This window comes from Podarcis pityusensis (assembly GCF_964106645.2).
Source record: "Podarcis pityusensis genome assembly, chromosome: 2".
Taxonomy (NCBI): domain Eukaryota; kingdom Metazoa; phylum Chordata; class Lepidosauria; order Squamata; family Lacertidae; genus Podarcis; species Podarcis pityusensis.
The window spans coordinates 111,942,786-111,962,666 of record NC_138029.1 but is presented as its reverse complement, the minus strand read 5'-3'; the positions used below and the strand labels follow the sequence as shown (position 1 = coordinate 111,962,666).

The 19,881-nt window shown below is 45.9% G+C and overlaps 1 protein-coding gene across 4 annotated transcripts in view; it reads left to right on the top strand.

Annotated features, from left to right (window-relative positions):
• Positions 1 to 488: 488 nt before the first annotated feature.
• The window catches only part of LOC308470055 (C-type lectin domain family 2 member D-like), an 80,670-nt gene continuing 61,277 nt past the window's right edge, over positions 489 to 19,881 (top strand). Inside the window, exons 1-6 of one of the 4 annotated variants that reach the window (XM_080993293.1) lie at positions 535 to 651; positions 3,656 to 4,192; positions 6,941 to 7,054; positions 11,040 to 11,233; positions 11,336 to 11,442; positions 15,994 to 17,546. In XM_080993293.1, coding sequence (XP_080849419.1) covers positions 4,042 to 4,192; positions 6,941 to 7,054; positions 11,040 to 11,233; positions 11,336 to 11,442; positions 15,994 to 16,207 — 780 coding nt within the window. In that variant the 5' untranslated portion in view covers positions 535 to 651; positions 3,656 to 4,041 and the 3' untranslated portion in view covers positions 16,208 to 17,546. Of the gene's footprint in view, positions 652 to 3,655; positions 4,193 to 6,940; positions 7,055 to 11,039; positions 11,234 to 11,335; positions 11,443 to 15,993; positions 17,547 to 19,881 lie in introns of those variants that run through there. The other 3 variants (XM_080993300.1, XM_080993299.1, XM_080993295.1) reach the window with 3 other exon arrangements.

Below are 19,881 nucleotides of genomic sequence, written 5' to 3'. Positions count from 1 at the left end.
AATCTGCTTTAATATTTTTACTTTTGTATGTTTTAAATTAGGGTTGTATTTTTTCTGATTTTGTTGTTTTATCTTTTTGTATACCACTCTGAGGGTTTTACAATAAAGTGGTGTGTGACTCTTATGATTCCCAGGTTTGGGGCGGCAGAAACAGGGACTCTCCTGTGCATGAGTAGGTTAGGTTTGTCACTTTCAAAAGTACATTTGAACATTGAACTTTGCACATTGAGGGTGATCACATTCCCCACTGGGATGTTCTGCCCTTTGTTTGTGGGGCTGATTTTAAATCATGCTAGAAATTCTTTTTCACTTCATGCCCAAGAATGCCTTCAGCCCCTGAGAGGGTTGCACTGTTCTCTGAAGCAAGGCAGAAGACCTTGGGCAATTGAAACCATCTCTAGATTCAGGCTGGGGGGTGACCTTAAAGGCTGGGTGGGGCTGGAGTCAGACTAGGACTTTGCTGGCGAGAAGGAAGCGAGGAAGCGGGGGAGGGAGAGGAAGAGGAGATGAATAGCAGGGACCATCCGCTTTGATAACACTTTCTCTTTTGCTTCTTGTGGGCTTGGTCGGCAGCAGATATCTATTCCTGCGCTGAAGAACATAGCTGCTAGATTGATTCTGCCAGAAGGTAAAAGTGGAGTGAAAAATACGGTAAGTCATGGCCCCCACCTGCTAGCCTGCTCCCTAAAATATCACTGGTTTGCTCATTTCTATATATAGGGTGCCTACATTCTGCATGGACTGGTTGCATGGCAACATGGGCAAATGGCTTTAGATACCCATTAGGTCCATAAATTACCATATAGCAGGGGGCTGAAGAAGGAAGATGGCGGCTGTAACAACTTCTCCTTCGTGAACCCTCCGGATTACAAACCTTTTATAGCCTTTTATAGCCTTTTACTGCCGTTTTTATAGCTGTTTTATTAGACTTTTAAATTATTTTACTTCTGTTAGAAGTTTTTAATCGTTTTACTTCTACGGTTGGCCTGTTGGGGCCAATATACGTATCAACAAGGATATTCAAACCCTCTGCTGAGAAAGCCTGCCGCTGATTAGTAACGCCGCCTTGAAGACTGGGTTATGTTGAGAAGTGGAGGAGGAGTAGCAGAGGAGTTGCGCCCATAAAAGATAAGTTCTCTCTTTTATCTCCATTTATCTCTACTTTGAACCTCCGTAGTTAGTGAGACAGCGACAAATGGGTCATGGCAAGCGACCAAGATCTGCTGAGAAAGGTTGCTCACCTCCATATAGCATATTTTCAACACAAAAAACAGCGAAAATTTGTTGTTGACAAAGGACATATAAAGGGCCCCATTACCTTCAGTAGCTTAGGGCCTCATCAAACCTAAATCTGGCCCTAGACGCAGAGTGCATCTGCAAGGGGAGGGAGGATCTCGCGGGGGGGGGGGCTCCTCTAGGGTTACCAGACGTCCCCGGTTCCCGGGGAGAGTCCCCAAATTTGCAAATCTGTCCCCGGACAAATTCCGTCCCTGGAATGTCCCCAGTTTTGCATATCTGTCCCCAGGAAATGTAGCAGCAGCAGCCTCAGCAGCCTGGAGCCAGGCTGGTAGTGCAGTTGGCTCTGGCTGGCTTCAGGAGCTGCTCACTGCTGTGGCGCTGCCACTGCCGAAGGGGAACTGGGCACGTCTGGTGGTACAGATCTCCTTCCCCCTTTGTTTTGACTGACCAGGGGAGGTTCAGGAGTCACGGGTGGGCGGCATTCTGTTGCCCAGTTTTTAAAAAACTCTGTGCGTTTATGTTTCACAGGGTGCGAAAGAAGGGCTTTGCAGCTTTATACAATATACATGTGTGCTTGGGCCCAGGGTATTTTGCCTCACCATCCCCACTACTGAATCCCTGTTGCTACTCAGCTTAAAAAAGAAAAAAAAGTGTCCCCGGATTCATTGAAAAAAATCTGGTAACCATATCTGGCTGTATCTGTATGGCTGCCGTACTCCGCCCCTCTCCCAGCCGGATACTGGGCTAAGATTAGATGACTGTGGACCTCGCAGGCGCCGCTTCCTTCCTGCCTCTCCCCTCCTGCTGCTGCCGCTGCTTCTTCCGCCTCTTTCCCAGCAGCATTTAGATTCACAAAATGTTTAGGGGTACACGCACTCCCACGTGACCCCAGGAAAAAAAGCACTGAATATAAGGACGGCTTTGTTTGATTGGGGGAACTCCTAGAATCCCTTTGGGGGTCGTGAGGGAGGAGAGGAGGAGAATGTTCCCTTGTGCAAGGAGAAATCCTGGTGCTGACAGAACATTCTCCTAGCACTACTAGGAATACAACCCAAAGTTCTCACCACCTCATTCAATATAGTGGGGAATAAAAAAATGGCTATACAGTGGTACCTCTAGATACGAACGGGATCCATTCCGGAGCCCCATTTGCATCTAGAGGTAAACGTAACTAGTGACGGCATGTCTGCGCGCGCGTGTCACTTTTTGCCACTTCTGCGCATGAGTGTGACATCATTTTGAGTGTCTGCGCATGTGCAAGCGGCAAAACCCGGAAGTAACACGCTCCGTTGCTTCCGGGTTGCTGCGGAGCGCAACACGAACGCGCTCAACTCGAAGCGTATTTAACCCGAGGTATGACTGTACTGTTGTTCATGCTTCAGAGAAAGTGGAAGAAATTTGCAGAAATATGAGCCTCTCTAGATTAAGCCTGCCAAATTCTAGGCAGATGCATTCAGAGATTTTTGTGCCAGACACCTTTATTAAAGTGGGTCAGACCTCACCTGGAGTACTGTGTCCATTTCTGGGCACCACCATTTAAGGAGAATGTTGACAAGGGGAAAGCAGGGGTCAGCAAACTTTTTCAGCAGGGGGCTGGTCCACTGTCCCTCAAACCTTGTGGGGGTCTGGATCCACTCTCTCCCGAAAGGGGCAAGAGCACCCAGCACGCCGCCCTGCCGCCACTCACATCCACCTCGCTCACCGCAGCTGCCGACACTGACTTGTCTTTGTCGGCGTCCTCTGCCTTGGCCAGGGGTCCGTGGGGCGCAGAGCCGATGCCACTGGCCTGGGCAGCAGAGGCAGCCTCCCCGCCGCCACTGCTGCCTCCCGCTCGGCTCTTGGCGGCCACCTCAGTGGGAAAGAATAGGTATCACCCAGAGGTGTCCACAGCTTTGGATTCCAAATCCGAAGCCGCACCAGTGTCGTGGAAGTCAGTCCCCACACGGTGAGGCATCTGCGGTTTCTGCGGGGACTGACCGAGTGGGTGGCAGGCTCTGGGGGCCAGATTTATGAGCCTGGTGGGCCGCATCCTGCCCCCGGGCCTTAGTTTGCCGACCCAGGGTGGAAAGTGTCCAGATGAGAGCGACCTTTCCTAATAAGGCATGGAAACCTGGGAAAGAGGAGACTGAGGGGAGATAAGATAGCCACCTTCAACTATCTCAAGGGCTCCTCCCTTTCACTTTTTCTCAGTGCTTTAGTTTCATCAAGTAGATGTAGAAACATAATTATAATCATTTAGACTAAAAAGAAGCAATATTTCATACCTGAATTTCCAGACCTGTAAATTGGTATATGTAAGACCACCTTCAGGGCTTTTTTGGGGGGGGACTATACTAGTATGGAAGCAAAACTGCACCTTTTAAAGACTTCAAGAAAAGATAATTTATTTCTCTGCTCTGTAATTTTGTCTCCACAGAGAAATCTCGGGACATTGATGCTGTGGCAAAAACTGATGTTGTTGTGAAATTATTTTGTGGCAAAAGCACAGAATTGATACTTCAGACTCTGAAGAGGCTTTACTTTCGCTGGGAATAAAAGCAGTCACAAAGGCAGCCATTTTACACAGGGAAATGGAATACATATTAAGTACAGCTTGGCTGGACAAAGTATCCAATTAAAGCACATGATTAAGTGGTATTTTAAAGGGGTGTTTTCTCACCACATCACCTAGCCAAACTGTGCTTGAATCTGCAATCCAGTGATCTGCCTTGAACATATCTTAAGAAACTGCAAAACTCAGTGTAACTAGAGCTGAGTAGCATTTATTGTGAGATCTGTGGATCCTCCTGGGAGAAAGAAAAGATGGGTTCCTCTGAAACTAAAACGACAGAGCGAAGTCTCCCCATGAATCCAGCAGTAGCAGAGAATGCTGGAAGTCATGAAATCACAAATAATGGAAGCACCCAACAAGCGAGAGAAGTCATTCCTCCGAAACAGTGCTGCTGTCTAAATGGTAAGTGAGTTCTGATGAGAAAGGTGTGTTTGTCTCCACCTACTGTCAGAAAAGTTATGGATTTGCTGCTGGGATGAGAGCTGCAAAATGCGGGCCAACTAATTAAATTCATGGAGACTCTAGTTTATTCAGGCAGTTAAAACAGTTGGAAAAGGATGGGTACATAGCTACTCTTGTAAAAATTGATTTGACAAGATTGAGTGGTTGGAGCGGAGAGATACCTTTACATCATGGGAAGCAATACCTCTTTCAAAGCATGTTCAGCTCCTCTAAACTGTTGATTGTACCCAGCTATGAATGGTAAGGAAGGCTTCTCAGTCTCTTCTTAGTTCCTCTCTCAGATGGAACAATCCTTCCTCACACAGGCTTTCATAAGGAGAAGGGGGTGAGGCTGCCCTTGAGGAGAGAGATTCCTACCTCTTTTCCCAGTTCACCTTCCATGTACACCAAGAATGCAGAGCTTGTGGCTTGCTAGATTCCAACTCCCTCCCATCACTCCCTGATAGCCAATGTTCAGGAATGATGAGACCTGTAGACCAAAAACATCTGGAGGACCACATGGCCCCCATTTCTGCTGTACACAAGAGACTAGGGCCCTGCAGAACCTGACATCCTTCCGCAGGGCCTGCAAGACAGAGCTGTTCCACCAGGCCTTTGGCCAGGGCACAGCCTGACCCCCTCCTCTGGCAATCTGCACAGAATTTTGCTTGATGGTTGCCATTAATTTGATTTTAATTTGATTTTAATTAATTTTATAATGAATGTTTTTAGAATGTTGGACTATTTTATTGTTGTTAGCTGCCCTGAGCCCAGCTTCGGCTGGGGAGGGCGGGATATAAATAAAAATTATTATTATTATTATTATTATTATTATTATTATTATTATTACACAGACCTAGAGAGTCACAGATAAGCGACTAGGAATCTGCAGATGCAGGTACATGGTCCACAGCATTTACTAGCACAGTGGCACTGAAATGCTTTGTTTTTGCTCTTGTTGTTGCGCTTCTTCTTGTTGTTATTTGGTTGAGGCAAATTTGAAAATTCACTGTCCTTTATTGAATGAATAAAGATTTCTAGCGCAATAGATGCTGTTTAGGTGAACAATTCATTTTTATAGGAATTCATTTAGTTTTACACATTAATGGATCTACCCGTGATATATTGGAACCAACTCTTATGTTATACAGAAATGTGCAAGAGCTCAAACTGTATTCCCTTAATGGTTTGTTTTACAGCCAAGATTAAAATGGTTTCTACACTAGCCTGAGATGCATGAACAAAATATCCCATTCTGTTTCTACATAGGACAGAGATCCCCTTCTGTCACTTCCATGATGCCAGTGGATTTAACAAGGCTGCCACTATTAGATGACAAGCATAACTTTTGGATGCCCATCTTAGCAGGGCAGATTTTACAACAGCTGCATGGCCAGGAGACAGGCCATTACCTGTTCTGGATGGGATCCCACTAAAATAGCAAGTTCTCAGCCTGGGATATACACACAGTTGCATTTCAAATTTCTCTCCTTGCACATGTGTACATACATTGGCTATCTGTTAATGATTCATACAACGGGTTGTGCTGCCCTCTGTCTTCCTGCATTGCCTATGTGACATTTGGCATGCATCACATTCCATTCAGTTCCTGCAGTCACTTCAACCTTTGCTTTAACATCACTAAAGTTCTTACTAAAAACTGGATTATTACTGTGTTTTATGTGGGGCTGCCCTCCAGCCTAGCTGTGAAACTCCAGATTTTGCAGAATGCCTAGACCTCTGATGGAGGCAGATGGTTGACAGTAAGTGGCACCTCTGCTAAAATGTTTGCAGCTGATGCACATACATTGCTAAGCCAGGTTCAAGGTCCACATACAAAGACCAGAAGAACTTTGGTCCAGGATACCTTAAGGGCCACCTGAGCCCTTATATCCCAGCTTCATCACTAAGATCATCCACAGGAGCACATCTGGTTGTCTCCGTGTCTCAGAAGCCCAAGTGACCTCAGCTAGAAGTTGGGCATTTAGCGCCACCAGTTCAGGCTGTGAAAGGCTCTTCCAGCACAGATACATCAGGAATCTTCACTTCTGACTTCTAATCTTGACTTGAAGACCTTCTCTTATGCCAACAAGCCTATACAGCTGTTTAAAATGTTGTTGATCTCCCAGTTATTTTAATGATTTATATATTTGTTTTACTATTTCTTCTGGTGATTTTTGTTTTATTGTACAAATATTATTGTGCAACACCTTGATAGTTTAGGAGATGGTGGCATGTGAATACTTTTTAATAAAATAAATAACTGGTGACTCGCCAGCCATGCGCAGAGGCCTACCAGTTGGCTGACTTTGTGGTGGGAGGCACCAAGCCTATGAGCTTCATGATGCCACAGGTGAACTTGGTTCATCTCATACTCTTCCAACATCCCACTGACCAAAATTGGGACGTTTCTTTTTTTGGTCCCCAGCTGATCTGCACCAGAGCACTGGACCAAAAAATGGGACATTATTAGATCCAATCAGAAGTCAGGATTGGTTTCTGTAATTCCAGGATGTCCCACATAAATCAGGACTGTTGAGTGGTATGACATCTTGCTGTGATGCAACTTGAACTCACACCTTCAATGTGGGTGGACTACCCAAGCCTTGGTAGACTTGGAGCCCTCCAGATACTTTGGAGTTTCTAGAAGGACTTCTCTGGCATCTTGTTGAAACCAAGGACACATTAACACTTTATTTCCCTCTGCAGGTTTGTGCAAAAATGGAAAAGAGAAACTTCCTTTTAGACTACAAATTGCGAGCTTGGTGCTTAATGCCATTCTGATCATTTCCCTCATCATCGTGGGCAGCATTGCTTTATCAAGTAAGTGAGGAGCCATTTTGCCAGCTTCTCTACAGGCCACCTGTTCTCAAAAATCTCTCCTCAGCAGCTAGAATAGCTTTATTGTTATTCAGTTGAGGTAGCCTGGAAGCAGTTGCGGATGGGGGCCCACATTCAGTTAATGTAGTCTTTGTTTATTGTAATAATAGACCAATATGCACACAGAGATGCTTACATTTCAAACGATATAAACAGCCTCCTGCAATCTGGTGCCCTTATTGCAAGAGCAGCTGGTGGGCTGGGATGATGCTGGCCTCTTGGCAGTAGCATTGTCGTTGTTTACCAGGTGATTGTGGGCAGCGGCGGAGCAATCCGATTGGGTGCCCGGGGTGGCGGGGCCAGGTGTTCGCAGGGCTCCGAGGAGTCTGTTTGCCTCCTCCCCCTCAGTCATCCTACAGCTGGGGAGGCAGCAGGTGGACCTTTTGAGCAGCAGAGCCTTCGCATGCCCGAGCCATGGCTTGGGCGCGCTGCAGGCCCCAAGGTGAGTGTGCCTGGATTTGTCACCCTTTCTTGCGGGGGCACAATTAGTGCCAGCACCGTCCGTTAAGAGTTTGGGTGTTAAGAGTTTGGGTGTTCCATGGAGGCGCAGATTGCAGCTATAACAAAGGCGGCATTTTTTCATCTCCACCAAGCTAAGCAGTTGGCTCCTTATCTCTCTCGCCCTGACCTAGCCACTGTGATCCACGCGACGGTCACCTCCAGACTGGATTATTGTAACTCGCTCTACGTGGGGCTGCCCTTGAGACTGACCCACAAACTCCAGCGGGTGCAGAATGCCGCGGCGAGACTCCTTATGGGGTCTTCGCTGCGAGATCATATTCATCCGGTACTATACCAGCTGCACTGGCTCCCGGTGGAGTACAGGATCAGGTTTAAGGTGCTGGTTTTAACCTTTAAAGCCCTATACGGCCTAGGACCCTCATACCTACGGGACCGCCTCTCCTGGTATGTCCCACAGAGAAACCTACGGTCTTCAAATAAAAACATCTTGAAGTCCCAGGCCACAGAGAGGTTAGGCTGGCCTCAACTAGAGCCAGGGCTTTTTCGGCTGTGGCTCCGATCTGGTGGAACACTCTGTCATAAGAGACTAGGGCCCTGCGGGACTTGACATCTTTCCGCAGGGCCTGCAAAACAGAGCTGTTCCACCAGGCCTTTGGCCAGGGCACAGCCTGACTCCCTCCTTCGGCAATCTTCGCTGAGCTCCGGCCCAATGGTTGCCATTGGTTTGATTTGAATTAATTTTATAATGAATGGTTGTGTTGTACTGTTTTATTGTTGTTAGCTGCCCTGAGCCCGGCTTCAGCTGGGGAGGGCGGGATATAAATAAAATTTATTATTATTATTATTATTATTATTATTATTATTATTATTATTATTTCAGTGGTGGCACCCAGTGCAGCGTGCCCCTATTGCACCCCCGTCGCTACACCCTTAATGTGGGGTGCCTTGAACCCCACAGCAGGGGTGCTAGAATTGCTCTACCAGCACCCACACTGCCCCAACCTTGCCGCCACTCTGAACCACCATAGTAAGCAGCAGTAATGTCCTTTGCCAATAGATTGACTCTACCCTGCCATTTTGGATTGTATTTCCCCATTAGCCCCAGCCAGTATGGTCAATGGTCAGGGATGATGGGAGTTGTAGTCCAACAACATCTGGAGGGTTTTGTGTAAGCGTCTTGTTTTAAAAGAATTCCAGCACCAGATGAAAAGGCCTGTACTGATGTGTGCATTTGTGAGTGCTAAGAATAAGGGTGGGGAAACTGTGGCCCTTCTGACGTAGTTGGGCTACAACTTCCATTAATCCTTTGTTGGAAGGGAAGTGGGAAGGGCTGGTGGGAGTTCGAATCCAATGACATCTCATCCCTTGTCTAGTATGTGCAGGATATCAACAAACAAACCATAAGTGTGCTTGCTCAGAATCAAAAGCCATTGCGCTTATTTCCAAATAAGTAGGCTTAAGTATATGTATTGTATGTATTATATTTGGTATAATGTGTTGCACTGGTGATGTTTAATATATATATATATATATATATATATATATATATATATAGGCTTAAGATGGTAAGGCAGACTAGTAAGGAAGCTAGACAATAACTTTATTATCTCTCCTAAACCAGAAGGAACATGAATATTACTTATTTCTGTAGGTCAAGCTATTACAAAATAATATCTGAACAAGAACAGCTACAAGCCTCCTAGCACATAAGATTAAGTCCAGGGCCACCTAGTGACTAAATTGCACAGTGATGTTATCCACACATCATCTTACTTAAGAATCTGACAGGTCCTTCAGGTTTCCCTGAGTTTCCTTATGCTTTCTTGTAAATGTTTTCTGTCATGGCAGGACACAATTCTGATTCAATGCTCCTCTCAGGGAGAGTCAACTCTTATGAGGAATCAGGTGTAGGGACCTAACTGGCTTTGAATATGTGGCAGCCATGGGAGAAGCTGCTCCATATTCTGCAGCCTCCTGGGTTTGTGGACAGAGATGGGCCCTAGGTTTGCTGCACTCCCTCCTACCCTAATTTACCCAATCTGTTCCTCATGCAGAGGAAGGACCCTTATCAAGAGTCAAGACTTTTAGTCCATTTGGCCAGCGTTGTCTCTGGGAGTAGCCCATTGGGTGCCCTCTAGACACTGTTGGTCTACGACTCCCACCATCTGAACATCACCTTGGCTCCTGCTGAGTCTACACTGCCTGCCAGTGGCTGCCCAGGGTTTCCAACAGGGATCTCTACCTGGAGACGCTGCGGGTGGAACCAGAAATAGTTTGCATGCAGATCATGTGCTCTATAACCTTTGGTCCCTCTTGCTGAGTACTGTCTTCCCAGGCAACCAATGTGTTGTCCTCTAGATGTTGTTTGGTTACAAATCTCATCAGCCCCAACCGACTTGTGATCTGACTAGCAGTGGCTCTGAAAGATTGTCAACCTGGAGATGCTGAGTTCTTCATGCAATGTTTTTGTGTGCTATATTTGCAGTTATGTTGTTTTGATCTACAGTGGTACCTCGCAAGACGAATGCCTCGCAAGACGAAAAACTCGCAAGACGAAAGGGTTTTTGGTTTTTTGAGTTGCTTCGCAAGACGAATTTCCCTATGGGCTTGCTTCGCAAGATGAAAACGTCTTGCAAGTTTGTTTCATTTTTCTTAAAATCGTTAATACAGTTGCGAGGAGCAACTCATAGCACACGGTGTGGTAGCCTTTTTTGAGGTTTTTGAAGACTTTGGTGATTTTTGAAGCTTTTCCAAAACTTTTCCGAAACCGTGCTTCGTGTGATGGGACGATGAGCTGCTTGTGCGTAAAATCCAAGTCCCTCAGAGTTTGGTCAAGTTTGCAAACCTCTGTCTGTAACGGAGCCCCTTAAACATGGCTCTGTCAGTCGCTTGCAGATTCCGACAGTGGTTGCTTTCGGAATCGCTTCCAACATAAAAGCTCCTTAACGGAAACACGTCTTCTGGACTCTCTGCTTGACAGTTTCCGGCGAGGAGTGGGTGTCCCTACAGGAGGTCCTGAAACCTCCCCACTGTTTTCGCTGGAAGTGTCTCGGAGCCATCCCTCCTGCTCACTTTCCCTCAGCTCAGCTCTTCTCCCCCTACTGGTTCCCTCTTCAGCTGCCGAGTCTCTCCCAACCTGTGTGAGCCCTTCCACCTCCCTTCCTTCCGATGGCAGTTCCCTGACACTTCGCAAGACGAAAAATTTGCAAGACGAAAAAACTCGCAGAATGAATTAATTTCGTCTTGTGAGGCACCACTGTATAGTTATGAAATGCCTGGTTTTGAGATGTATTTCCTTTTTCTTTGTTGTGAGCTGCTTTAAGCAGAATTGTTTTTGTAAAAAGGCAGCATATGAATAAGATGATGGTGATGAGGAGTACGCTGCCTGACCTTTATTTTTGGTAGGACTGTTTATAAGATATAGATAGCAATCTGTCTCACTTTCTGATACCCTTCTTATCAATAGGGAGAAGTTGTGAAGTATTGCCTACCGCCCTACATTCTCCTTCCACTCCAACTGAGTACTGTCCGGACCGCTGGATTGGCTACCAAAGGAAATGCTATTACTTTTCAGAGAGTGAAGGAAACTGGACTTATAGCCAGAATTACTGTGCCTCTCTCAATGCCTCTTTGGTCGTGATTGACTCCCAAGAGGAGATGGTGAGTGGAAAGATACAGATCACAGTCTGCAGCCCCAAATAGAGTTGATTCTACACTTGAATGAGGGTTGAAAATGTATTGACACTTCTTTTCTTTATTAAGAGCTTCTTGAGACGATACAAAGGTCCTGCTGACCACTGGATTGGTCTCCAAAGAATGGATAACCAGGAGCCTTGGAAATGGATCAATGACACAATTTTCAATAACTGGTGAGATCTTTTTTCCCCTGTTGTGTGTCAAGAAACAAATGCCAAAGTCCAGAAACTGGAAATTTGGCAGAACCAGCCATTTAAATGTCCGGGCTATGCAGAATGTTTTGCTTTTGGAAAAAAATTCTTATATATATATATAGTTTTAAAAATTGTGAATTTATTAAGGAGGGAGGGCAGAGACATGGCTATGGGGTGGGGTGGGGCTAGGCAGGAATTTGTGCCAGGTGAAGCCTCCAGAGGAGTGCCATTGAGTCTTCCAGCCTCTCTCTCTCTCTCTCTCTCTCTCTCTCTGTGTGTGTGTGTGTGTGTGTGTGTGTGTGTATGCAAATATGCTTGGTGATTGGGTGCCAAACTGGGTCTTTGAAATACTGCCTAGTTTCGCCCTTGGGGGAAGAGACAAAGGAAGGGGGAATTTTAACCCCCTGCAAAACGTCAGCTCACATGAACAATACAATCATTACATCTGTCTTGGTTTACACATAAAGCTTAATATATGCTATGCCTTGCCAGTTGCCAGGGCATGCGTGGAGCCAATACCCTCTCAGCCTGCTGCCTTGCTCAATAGCCACCCCAGCTGGGGGCAACCACTAGGCAAGGGAAAACAGGTTCTTTGGACCTCACTGGATGGAGGACTGACAGACCATTGAGTGAAGAAAGCCTTTACAGTGGTACCTCGGGTTAAGAACTTAATTCGTTCCAGAGATCCGTTCCTAACCTGAAACTGCTCTTAACCTGAAGCACAACTTCAGCTAATGGGGCCTCCTGCTGCCGCCTCACCTCTGGAGCATGATTTCTGTTCTCATCCTGAAGCAAAGTTCTTAACCTGAGGTTAGCAGAGTCTGTAACCTGAAGCGTATGTAACCTGAAGCATATGTAACCCGAGATACCACTATAGACAATAAGTAAATATTTTAAGCAAAGGAATAATAAGCAGAGATATAGGGATATAATAGGCTCATCTGCATGTCCTCTCCAGCCACTGGATATCTCCGTTTCTTCAGGCTGGCTGACGGTTCTTTAGTTAGGCTCGAAGCCCATCTTCATGCTCCAGAATGGTTCATATCAAGATCGCCACTCTTCTTCTGAAATCAGGGGCTTTTATACCATTTGCTGGGGTCCTGAGCCAAGATTTGTTGTTGTTTAGTCGTGTCTGACTCTTCATGACCCCATGGACCAGAGCACGCCAGGCACTCCTGTCTTCCACTGCCTCCCGCAGTTTGGTCAAACTCATGCTGGTAGCTTCGAGAACACTATCCAACCATCTCATCCTCTGTCATCCCCTTCTCCTTGTGCCCTCCATCTTTCCCAACATCAGGGTTTTTTCCAGGGAGTCTTCTCTTCTCATGAGGTGGCCAAAGTATTGGAGTCTCAGCTTTAGGATCTATATTTCCAGTGAGCACTCAGGGCTGATTTCCTTCAGAATGGATCGGTTTGATCTTCTTGCAGTCCATGGGACTCTCAAGAGTCTCCTCCAGACCATAATTCAAAAACATCAGTTCTTCGGCGATCAGCCTTCTTTATGGTCCAGCTCTCACTTCCATACATCACTACTGGGAAAACCATAGCTTTAACTATACGGACTTTTGTTGGCAAGGTGATGTCTCTGCTTTTTAAGATGCTGTCAAGGTTTGTCATCGCTTTTCTCCCAAGAAGCAGGCATCTTTTAATTTCGTGGCTGCTCTCGCCATCTGCAGTGATCATGGAGCCCAAGAAAGTAAAATCTCTCACTGCCTTCATTTCTTCCCCTTCTATTTGCCAGGAGGTGATGGGCCCAGTGGCCATGATCTTCGTTTTTTTTATGTTGAGCTTCAACCCATATTTTGCGCTCTCTTCTTTCACCCTCATTAAAAGGTTCTTTCCTGCCAAAGCTAGATGGCTTTCAGGCAAAATTTCTACGATCTCTGCTGCAAGTTCTTTAATTCCTCCTCACTTTCTGCCATCAATGTTGTGTCATCTGCATATCTGAGGTTGTTGATATTTCTTCCGGCAATCTTAATTCCGGCTAGGGATTCATCCAGCCCAGCCTTTCGCATGATGAATTCTGCATATAAGTTAAATAAGTAGGGAGACAATATACAGCCTTGTCATACTCCTTTCCCAATTTTGAACCAATCAGTTGTTCTATATCCAGTTCTAACTGTATCTTCTTGTCACACATAGATATTTCTCAGGAGACAGATGAGGTGATCAGGCACTCCCATTTCTTTAAGAACTTGCCATAGTTTGCTGTGGTCGACACAGTCAAAGGCTTTTGCATAGTAATTGAAGCAGAAGTAGGTGTCTTTCTGGAACTCTCTAGCTTTCTCCATAATCCAGCACATGTTTGCAATTTGGTCTCTGGTTCCTCTGCCTCTTCTAAATCCAGCTTGCACTTCTGGGAGTTCTTGGTCCACATACTGCTTGAGCCTACCTTGTAGAATTTAAAGCACAACCTTGCTAGCGTGTGAAATGAGTGCAATTGTGTGGTAGGTGGAGCATTCTTTGGGATTGGGATGTAGACTGATCTTCTCCAACCCTCTGGCCACTGCTGAGTTTTCCAAACTTGTTGGCATATTGAGTGTAGCACCTTAACAGAATCATCTTTTAAAATTTTAAATAGTTCAGCTGGAATACCATCACTTCCACTGGCCTTGTTATTTGCAGTGCTTTCTAAGGCCCATTTGACTTCACTCTCCAGGATGTACCTGGGGTGTACGAGCCATCCATATCTTTCTGGTATAATTCCTCTGTGTATTCTTGCCACCTCTTCTTGATGTCTTCTGCTTCTGTTAGGTCCTTACCACTTTTGTCCTTTATTATGGTAATCTTTGTATGAAATGTTCCTTTCATATCTCCAATTTTCTTGAACAGATCTCTGGTTCTTCCCATTCTGTTGTTTTCCTCTATTTCTTTGCATTGCTCATTTAAGAAGGCCTTCTTGTCTCTCCTTGCTATTTTTTGGAAATCTGCATTCAATTTCCTGTATCTTTCACTATCTCCCTCGCATTTTGCTTGCCTTCTCTCCCCCGCTATTTGTAAGGCCTCGTTGGACAGCCACTTTGCTTTCTTGCATTTCCTTTTCATTGGGATGGATTTCGTTGCTGCCTCCTGTATAATGTTGCGAGCCTCCACCCATAGTTCTTCAGGCACTCTGTCCACCAAATCTAAATCCTTAAACCTGTTCCTCACTTCCACTGTGTATTCATAAGGGATTTGATTTAGATTGTATCTTACCGGCCCAGTGGTTTTTCCTACTTTCTTCAGTTTAAGCTTGAATTTTGCTATAAGAAGCTGATGATCTGAGCCACAATCAGCTCCAGGTCTTGTTTTTTCTGACTGTATAGAGCTTCTCCATCTTTGGCTGCAGAGAATATAATCAATCTGATTTTGATGCTGCCCATCTGGTGATGTCCATGTGTAGAGTCGTCTCTTGTGTTGTTGAAAAATAGTGTTTGTGATGACCAGCTTGTTCTCTTGGCAGAACTCTATTAGCCTTTGCCCTGCTTCGTTTTGATCTCCAAGGCCAAACTTGCCAGTTGTTCCTGTTATCTCTTGATTCCCTACTTTAGCATTCCAATCCCCTATAATGAGAAGAACATCCTTCTTTCGTGTCACTTCTATAAGGTGTTGTAAGTCTTCATAGAATTAGTCAATTTCAATTTCTTCAGCACCAGTAGTTGGTGCATAAACTTGGATTACTGTGAGGTTAAAAGGTCTGCCTTGGATTCGTATCAAGATCATTCTATCATTTTTGAGATTGCATCACAGTACAGCTTTTGCCACTCTTTTGTTGACTATGAGAGCCACTCCATTTCTTTTACGAGATTCTTGCCCACAGTAGTAGATATGATGGTCATCTGAACTGAATTCGCCCATTCCCGTCCATTTTAGTTCACTGATGCCCAGGATGTCAATATTTATTCTTGCCATCTCATTTTTGACCACATCCAACTTACCAAGGTTCATGGTTCTTACATTCCAGGTTCCTATGCAATATTTTTCTTTACAGCATTGGACTTTCCTTTTGCTTCCAGGCATATCCGCAACTGAGCGACCTTTCGGCTTTAGCCCAGCCACTTCATCAGCTCTGAATCTACTTGTACTTGTCCTCCGCTCTTCCCCAGTAGCATGTTGGACGCCTTCCGACCTGAGGGGCTCATCTTCCAGCGTCATAACTTTTATATGCCTGTTGTCTTTGTCCATGGAGTTTTCTTGGTAGGGATACTGGAGTGGCTTGCCGGTTCCTGCTCCAGGTGGATCACGTTTGGTCAAAACTCTCCACTATGACCTGTTCATCTTGTGTGTCCTGCTCGGCATAGTTCATAGCTTCTCTGAGTTATTCAAGCCCCTTTGCCACGGCAAGGCAGTGATCCATGAAGGGGAGCCAAGATTACGTAATCTTAAATTTAAATGTATTAAATTAATATGAATGAAGCTGTCTTCTGCAGTATTCTTCAGGTGAAAATTAGCTTCCAGGGCTTCCTGCACATACGCTGGGGGTCTCTTTTCTGTGGCATGGTCTTATACTTGTTCTCAGGGATACTATTTCTACCTTCTATTGCTTTTTAGGTTTAAAATTCGGGGAGGAGGAACATATGCTTACTTAAACCATCAGGGTGTTGCTAGCGCCAGCAGTGCAAGTGAAGAACCCTGGATCTGCAGCAAACCAGTTGGTAAATGTGAAACAGCACAGGATTCTGACTCCGGCAGATCATACTCCATGAGGAATGCAGAAGCCTGTAGCCTCCACAACAGAGGAGAGAGATTGGGCTATCCACCCTAGCAATTGAATCTGTGGGTGTTGGTGGAGGAAAAGCCTCACTTGATTTTGTTGGGTGGTCCAGATTTTGAGTGTGGTGCAGATTTGTGGTTTCCTGGGCAATGTTGGGAGAGAGACGGAGGAAACGTTAATTCTCCTTGACGTCTCAGTGGTATCCTGAAGGATACCATTGACCACGGTGTCCTTCTGGAGCGGCTGTCCAAGTTGGGGGTGGTTGGCACGGCTTTGCCATTTAAATATAAATTGGTTTTATTTGCAGATGAAAGACTTATGCTTATTTCAAAGCCTCAATCTAGTATTCCTAATTTGATGAACGCAACGGATGATTTGGGTAAAATATCAGGATACTCAATTAATTGGTCCAAATTGGAATTGATGCCAATAGGTGAAAATCTAATTACTCGTTCATTTAAGCAATACCAATTCCAGATTTGTATCAAATCTATTCAATATCTAGGACTGATAATACCAAGAGATATAACTCAGTTAGTAACAGTAAACATAAATGAAATAATAAAAGAGGCTTCACTAAATATTGACAGGTGGGAACCATTAAACCTTACCCTTGAGGGGAAGATGCATGCTCTCAAAATGAACATTACTCCCAGATTTACTTATGTCCTGAGAGGACTTCCAGCTTTTATACCTGGGTCATATTTTTGTCTTTGGAGCTCAAAAGCACTGTTGCCATTGCCCAAGAGGACTGCCTGCTGAGGGCCTGAAGGGACCTGCCCTGGCCCTCTCTCCACCTGGCTTGGGGCAGGACCTTCACAAGGACTGTGGCTGCTCAGCAGAGAGGTCTCCTCTTTTAAATTGTTTTAATTTTGTTATGTATTGAAGTTCTCACCCTGGCCAAAAGGAGTATCGTGTATGTAGTTTTCACTCAGGTCCACGTCAGTTACTTTAGGCGGGAAACCCTGGGTTGTTGTTGCTACAATGTTGACAGCCGGCTGCCTATAAAAGCAGGCCGGCTGTTTGCTATTCAGTTCTGTCCCAGTTTACAAATAAAGAGCTGCTTTGGAGATATCGCTGCGTTGTCTGCTATGTCTACCCACTATTTAACACTGGCGACAAAGGTGGGATTGATGGACATCAGAGCACAGCCAGACGCAGCTACCCTCTGAGATGAGCTGAACACGGAGCTGAAACACTGAGCAAAATCACGGAGCAGAACCAATTCAGAGCTGACTGTTCTGGCTAGAGCACTGTGTTCCATCCATCGCCCTCCATGTCGTCATCGGAACCATGGTTTCACTCGTGCCTCTACCGCCGTTTGCCCCAGCCTCTGAATCATGGGACTCCTACCTCGCTCGGTTTGACTGCTACTTCCAAGCAAATGAGTTCCCAACATCTGGCGTGGTTCCTTTCGCCATCATAGCCTTTGCAGGTTTCACCTGGCACTTGGTACGGCTTTTGCCTGACGCCTCAGGCTTCGTAGAGCTGCTCTTTGCTCCTCTTGACTGGCGCGGCTTCTTACAGTTTCGCTGTAGATGCCCATTCTGTCCACAATTGTAGCATCGGACAGCACTCAATGCTACTCCATGCTCTCCAGTAGCATCATCAGTGGGGAGAATCGAACTCTGTTCTTCCCTCCCCCTGTCAGCAACACCCATTGCTCCTTGTTCAGGAACACCAACAGTTCCAACAACCACAGTTCCTGCACTCTCCCCTCTGGGGTCAAAGCTCTCCTCAGCTTTCGTTGAGCTCTTAGGAACTTGGCCAGCATCATCTTGGCTCACCCCTTCTGGGGTAGTTATCCATCCAGACCCTGATGAATAACTGTCTCTGGTCAGGGGAGATGAGTTAGGCAAGTCTCCCCCTTCTTGGCATCCATTTTGAATCCAAGCCTCTCTGACTTTCAAACAAGCTGTAAAATCCAACAGTTGTTTTTTCCTTTCTCATGCAGCAAACTGCAAGTTGTTTATGCTCTTTTGCACCTGGCAGCTAAACTCTGGCTGCTATTGAAAGTCCCTTCCAAGGGCACTCAAACTTTGTAGCCAAAACACTCTCTGGTTTTGTTTTGCTTTCCCAGGCCTACACTCACAGTCCAGCCCCTTTGCCAGTAACTTTCCGTTACCTAGCAACAATGCATTTCAATAGGACATCTTATCTTAACCACAAAAATTTGTGGAATGCAGGCCTCTTCTCCCGGAGCTTTTGTTTTGTTTGAAACGCAGCTCCGTGAACCAGGGAATTAATCTTCCTGCGTTCACACTTTTAGCCCGAAATGCAGCATACCTTGAGCTCTGTTGCTCTGGAAAACACCTCTTCTTTCCACCAGCTGTCTGTGGAGCCTCTGGCTGTTCTCAGACGCTTTTCTCCCTCCTTGGAGCAGAGGAGGACAATCCACCAGCCTCTCATGCAGATGTCCGATGAATCGCAACCATCCGAAGGCTGCCATAAGTCAGTATCATTCTTCAGCCCACAGGCAGAGGTACCTGGCCTCCCCCGAGGCAATTGAGCGAGATACTGTGTGTTTACCGTCCGTCTGCGACCTCCGGCAGGCTAGGTAAACAAACCGGCGATCCTCCTCAAACGTGAGCAGGACACACCCTCCTCCTTCTCTCTGCTTCTCTCCCTCCCTGCATTCTCCCCAGGGAGGGGAAATGAGACAGACAGGAGTCCTTTCTACATGTTTTATTCCTGTCATTCAACAGTACATAGAAATGTGACTGTTCCCTTCAGACTCCATCAGAAGAGTCACACACTCCTCCCCTGTACTTCCAGCACAGGTCAGATGACACACTGAGCTAACATCCGGTGCTCAGTACAGAGAATAGGCTCCACCTTTTCTCCAACAGTACATCTGCACTGTTTTGCATTCCAGCCATCTGGAGCTGGCTTTTGCCTTGGTGCTTTTTCCTGACATCCTCCCCCAAAAGCATCAATTGGCAAAACATGATCCAGAGAAGAAAACAAACAGTTGTTATACATATAACAGTCCCCTGTTGTTTCAGTTCCACCCTTGGAACTTCCCACCACTGGTTTCACCAGTGTACCTCTCTGGTTGTCTGGCTTCCAAGGAATGAGTGCTTCTGCATTACCTTGGCTAGCTACTCTCTGTTGTGTCTTTGTCTCTGACTTAGACACTGCTTTAACCTGCTTTGAGTTGTTAACAATAGCAACACATACAACAGCTAAGTTAGCAAACTCTTTTGAGTACCAGCGTCCTGTTGGAATTCTGCCTGGGTCAGAGGAATGTGCCACAAGCGTAGGCACCGGCAGATATTCCTGTCGACCTCCCCGCGTCTCCCAACCTCTGCTGATAAGCAGGCGAGGTCCGGCGATTCTTCTCAGATGTATGAGAGGAACACACCGTTCTTCCTCTCTCCCCTTTGGTGTCCCCAGGGAGGGGAAAGAAGCAGACAGAAAACTATTTACATCATTTATTTCTGCCTCTTACATCAGTACAGAGAATCATGTCTGCACTCAACAACAGCAAGAAGACAAAACTCCTCCCAAGTACATCCAGTACGGGTCATATGACACACACACACTGAGCTAACATCCGGTGCTCAGTACAGAATGGACTGCCCCTTTGTTCCCATGGCAACAGTCACAAACATCCTGTCTGGCTTTCCAGCCACAAGCAGCTGGCTGAGCTGCTAGAGCCTTTGCTTGCTGCAGCATTGGTGCTTTATGGTAACATACTCCCCCTAAAGTATCAATGTGTGCTG